At 43.3% G+C, this 5,939-nt stretch overlaps 1 protein-coding gene across 1 annotated transcript; it reads right to left on the bottom strand.

The window, feature by feature from the left end:
* Window positions 1-638: 638 nt before the first annotated feature.
* On the bottom strand, window positions 639-3,345 carry LOC136507467 (uncharacterized). The gene is made up of 6 exons (XM_066502182.1): window positions 2,520-3,345; window positions 1,678-2,237; window positions 1,506-1,589; window positions 1,216-1,415; window positions 1,057-1,119; window positions 639-966 (listed from the first exon to the last, which is right to left on the bottom strand). Exons 1-6 carry the CDS (start codon window positions 3,343-3,345, stop codon window positions 639-641), a joined length of 2,061 nt encoding a protein of 686 aa, XP_066358279.1.
* Between the last annotated feature and the right edge of the window lie 2,594 nt (window positions 3,346-5,939).

The following is a 5,939-nucleotide window of genomic DNA, read 5'->3' as shown; positions in this document are numbered from 1 at the left end:
TGGTTTTCTAGGGTTGTAATAATTTCTGTGGCGTTGCAATTGTTAAGTACTTATTGCAACTACAATCCTAAATGGTCGCAATATCATGTTAATATTGCCATGATTTGTTTGTGTTGCTATAGGCTACCGCTGATGCAACAGCCTAAAAGTGTTGCAATATACAAAATGCTCCATGCATTAGACTACCACTGATGCAATAGCCTAAAAGTGTTGCAATATACCAAAAATGGTTGCAATAGACAAAATGCTCCACGCATTTCTGAATAATGTATTCTATTGACAAAAAAAATGTTCCACAAAGGATTTGATCCCAGGAACTAAAGTACAAGCAAACACTCATCTACCACTGGGCTACTAAGGTGTGTTCGACATTAAGCCACCTTTATATTACCTGTTTACATGATGAAGATGGCTAATTCACTTCATATGTCAACAAGGACGATAACCATCCACATCTTCCATGACAATTTCAGAAAACAAAAAAAATTGTCCAGCTTGCTGATATTTGTGCTTATGATAGAAAACAAACATGAGTATAATAGTTTAAAGACCAACTTCAGCTTTTCATTATCCCGAACAATGAGATTATTTTAAAAAAAATCTAGAAAAAACATCACTGTTGTACAAAGGATAAGTATTTAAACAAAGAAATCATCTTCTATGCTTTCTACCGCAACTGGTGCAACAACTCCATCGTCAATGTAGGTGTCATCTTCGTCATCATCATCCTCATCAAGTAAGACCGCATCATCTAGTTCAAGAACTGCTTCGCCACGCACCTGATTAATAACAGAGGCATCACCAGTTATGCCATCCTTGTCTGGTCTTGTCCAATTTGACAAATCCTCATTTGGGCCTAATAGATTCATGTCTTGGATTCCCACATCAAGTAGATCGACTTCCATGTCACCCTCATTTTCTGCTTCTGGCATGGCAAACAAATTTCTTGGTCTCACCACAACAACACTAGACCATCGTGGCTTGTTCATGAGGTTGACAAAAAACACCGGTTCTGCCTATGTTGCCAGAATGTAAGGTTCATTTGAATATCTGAACCTGGAAGTATCAATATCAATAACACCATATTTATCCCTACTATATCCTCTACTTCTGCTAGTACTGGCAGCCGGCACATCATACCAATCACACTGAAACAATAAAACTTCTTTTTGTGCAGGGAACTCGAGTGAGATCATTCTTCTAATCACTACATACCAGGTCATGTTGCCAGTAGTACCATCACCCCTCACAAGCACACCACTATTTTGTGTGATGAGGTTTCTCTCAATGGTAGTCGTTCGAAATAGCCAGTTATTGATGTAGCATCTATTGAACACACGAGCTCGATAGTCTGGTCCTTGAGAAAGGGCATACATAAGTTCACTTGCTTCACCTTTCTCGTATAGTTTGGTGATCTGCAAACATAGTTTGAAAACAAATGCTAGTTAATAAGTACATCATTCTAACCATCACATGGAATAAAAAAATAAAAAAATAGAACTAACCTTGCCCTCGAACCACCTTACAAAGTGCTCCTCATGTTGTTTATTAAGATTCCTTATACTATTTTTTAGTTCTTCCATGTCTCGCTGCATTGAAATAGCCAATTAATTAATTAGCTGATGCCAAAAACAAAAAGTACATTAATTAATGATGGTACATTGCAACTTACTCAACCCATGGTCTGGCTTCATCGCAGTTACTAATTATGTAGTGCCTCATCTTCTGAACCTCATCTGCACCAAATATCTCGGTAGTCTGTCCTCTCCTCTTGTAATCTATTTCTCCAAATACGCTCAGTCCAGATGGCGGCTCATTCACTATTGTACTTTCATGACGATCAGCGCGATTCAGCTTGGTGTCGACGTCCAAGAATCTAGAGCCAAATGTAAGGCACTCCTCGGCTATGTATCCTTTAGCTATTGAACCTTCTAGGAGCGCCTTGTTTCTCACATAGCCTTTAACAGTACGTAGATACCTCTCAACTAGATACATCCATCTATAACACACATGCCCTCCAAGTTTAGCCTCTTCAGCTAGATGAACCGACAAATGAATCATGATATCAAAAAATGCAGGTGGGAATACCATCTCAAGCCGACAAAGAGTATCTTTAATTGAACTGCTAAGTTTGTCAAGATCTTCTTCCACCAGCTCCTTCGAACAAAGTGCACTGAAGAACCTACTAAGCTGAATCAATGGCATGACAACTTCTTTAGGCAAAATCTTTCTGACGACTAAGGGTAACAATTTCAGTAGAATAATATGGTAGTCATGTGTTTTCAGTCCAGACACCTTACATGCATTTGCGTCAACACATCTCCTTATATTGGAGCTAAACCCATCAGGCATCTTTGCTCCATGCAGAAATTAGCATAAACTTTTCTTGTCTGCCTTTTCTAAAAAGTACAAGGCTGGTGGCAAGGTATAATTATCATGATCAATGACAGGGTGCTAATCTTGCCTTATCCCTAGCTGTTCCATGTCAAGTCGGGTCTTCTCTTTGTCCTTACATTTACCTTCAATTTCAAGCAAAGTACCCAATATGCTCTCGCATATGTTTTTCTCAATGTGCATCATGTCCAAATTATGCCTTATGAGCAAAGAAGACCAGTAAGGGAGCTCAAAAATACTCTTCTTCCTCCAATTGTGCCATCTTTTATCTTTGTCATGCTTCCTCTTTTTTGATGTTGCCTTTCCAAATATCACTTGATCAAAAGTTTCATACTGGTCCAACAACTGTTGACCGGATAGTGGTACTAGAGCCTCCCTGGTTTCCACCTCATTGTTGAACCTCATCTTGTACATGCGCCAAGGATGGTCCGACGGCAAAAAACGACGATGTCCCATGTAGCAGTGCTTTTTTCCAAATCTCAACCACAAATAATCTGTATCCTTGTGGCAGTATGGACATGCATATTTACCTTTTGTGCTCCAACCAGAAAGCATCACATATGTAGGAAAGTCATTAATTGTCCAAAGCAGAATAGCATGTAGTTTAAAATTCTTGTTTACCTTGTCATCCCATGTATCAATTCCCTTTTCCCAAAGATCCTTCAACTCATCAATGAGGGGCTTCAAATAGACATCAATATTCATTCTAGGAGATTTTGGACTAGGAATCAACATTGACATAATCCAAGAAGGTTGTTTCTCAAACAACCAAGGAGGCAAATTGTAAGGGATGAGGATAACAGGCCATGTGGTGTATGTAACATTTTGCATGCCAAAGGGGTTGAAGCCATCAGAAACAAGACCCAACCTAATACTACGAGCTTCCTTTGCAAACCAACCATACTTGTTATCCACATGCTTCCATGCCTTTGAGTCAGCAGGGTGACGCATTTTGCCATCATCGACCAATTCTTCCTTATGCCATCGCATTTGTGATGATGTGCTCTCTGTCATATATAATCTTCGTAGCCGAGGAGTAAGAGGAAAGTACCGTAGGATTTTACATGGGACATGCTTCTTGTTTGTTGTATCAGCATCACCTTCTACAACGTCCTTGTGAGCACCGTCACCAGCCGTTTTCCACCTAGACTCGCCACATTTGGGACATGTATCCATATTTGCGTTTTCCTTCCAAAATAACACACAATCCTTCTCACAGGCGTGTATCTTTACATAGTCCAAGCCTAGATCTTGAACCACCCTTTGCACTTTCTCCATTGTGTCTAGGACACAGTGGCCTTTAGGAAAAAACCTTGTGAACAGATTAAGTACCCCCTCTAATGCTCTGTTACTAATACCATACAAGCACTTAACCTGAAAAAGTTCCACAATAAAAGAGACCTTAGTAGCATCCTTGCAACCTAGATACAATTTCTTTTCTACCTCCTGTAATAATTTGAAGAATATCTTTGCATGTTCATTCGACTGTTCATTGTCATTAGTATCTCTGATCTCTCCATGTATAGCACCTCTGATTAGGGATCTAACCAAATTAGTGACACCACGGTCGTCATCACTCGGTGTGCCTTCTTCGATGTCTACTCCAACCTCATGCGGTGTGGATCGTTGTCTACTTCTACATCAGCTAGTTGTGGTGCATCATTGTGTACTTCTACATCGGCTGCTGGTGTGTCTTCGTTGTGCAATCCCACATCTGAACCTTCCCCTTCCCTGATAAAGCTTTCATGAAACCCTCTATGAAGCAAATGAAGCTGAACTAGAGGTCACGGTCTATATGCCATGCATACACATCTAGGACATGGACACACAACAGTTCCACCTCTTGATGTGCCACCAAATGTGATGTCTAGAAAATTTTGGAGATTCTCCTGCCACTCAATTAAAGAACGAGGCAAGTGCATCCAACTCCTATCATCAGCTGACATTATTCTACAATGACGAGATGCACCAGCCGTGGTGGATGGACAGAGGAGTCGGACAGGCACTGGATCGACGGCGATGCTCAGCACCAAACATCGCAAGAGGAGGCGGCATCGATGATGCAAGGGTTTCAACCGAACTAGAACAGGAGAACTCTATGTCACACATAAAAAGTTGCGTCCATGTGCTACACTGCTTGCAGGGCCCATGTTGCGATCCGAAGCCCAATTTTTTTGGGTAAATTTTAGGTGGCAACAGGCGTTAAAAAATATCACCTGGCTTAGCGTCTCACAGCCTCTATGAAGGATGGAGCGTCACCCATGCTACTCCTCACCTCCACCATCGTCAATCTTTAGGACTGTCATAAATTAACTCAACGACCAAGGGTTTGTAATGGAGGAGCTGACGTAGATGTGACAAAAACCTACACAAACACACACATTTGCAGGTTACCTAGGAGCTAACACATGCTTTTAGGCCCACGCGTTAGCCCCTTGAACCGGCCTCCTGCGCCACCAAGAAGACTCTAGAAGGCGCACCTAGGGGAGGCCGGTCTAAGCTGACATAGCCTGACACTCAGCGTGTTAGAAGAGGCCAGCCAGATGACGCTCAGGGCTTCTTCGGCTCCACGACATCACCACGGTCCACAGAGCGTCGCCGCAAGACCCTCCTGGACTCCGGCACATGTAGACCATAGGCTCACACCCAAACCACCATATACCCGACCTACCTCAATATATAATGGCTATGGTCGGATCCTAGAGGGGGAGGATGATCCAAGACATATCATTCCATTCCTCATCGATCTATTCTTGCTCAGCACCGAGAGCAAAGCAACCCAGAGAGGAAAACCGAGAGCTCCTCCACTGCATTTGTCGTCTTCCTCCTCTCCGGCGAGGGAGAAGGCTCCACCAGTAACGAGGCAACCTCAGGATTAGCACCGTGCTAATCTCCTACCAAATCTCTCTTCCTCCTATACACTCTATTGTTACCCCTGATTTTGGGTGCTCTTGAGTATAAGGATCATCAGCTGCTGGATGTTGGGCATCGACCATCCTGAACTAGGATAAGCCGTTGCATCTCCCCTGTGATTCTTATGTTCTTGAGTCTACCTGAGCCACAGAAGACACGTACTCTGACACCGACTCGAACAACAATGCTTATCGCGATTCTAACTCCACGACAACAGCGTTGGCGCGGTCCACCGCGGAGAGGAGCAGAGGAAGGGAGAGGGAAGAGAGGTGCAGAGCACCCGCTGCAGCCGCTGGCTCAGCGTCACAGCAGCCGCCACTGCCCGAGGCAGACTCGACGAACATCCGGTTCATGGCCGTGGAAGGCATCCTCCGGATCTCAATCTCGCTAAGAGTCCTCTCGCCGGCAAGTGAGTTGGGAGCCGTGACTACATGGAGCTCAACGTTGATAATGGGAGGCTAAGAGCCTGACAGTGGTGGGTAGATGGATAAGAACGGTGCTGCACAGGATTGTGGGAGGTAGAGAAGCTTAGTTCATGGACCATGGACCCCACGTGCAAGTGTCATACAATTTTTTACCGAAACCATGACGCTAGAGTATTCCCAAACATAGCTTTCGTTAACACATTTTTG

Source organism: Miscanthus floridulus, chromosome 15 (genome assembly GCF_019320115.1).
Source record: "Miscanthus floridulus cultivar M001 chromosome 15, ASM1932011v1, whole genome shotgun sequence".
Taxonomy (NCBI): Eukaryota; Viridiplantae; Streptophyta; class Magnoliopsida; order Poales; family Poaceae; genus Miscanthus; species Miscanthus floridulus.
The sequence above is the reverse complement of the archived record's forward strand: the minus strand, read 5'-3'. Positions and strand labels throughout refer to the sequence as shown.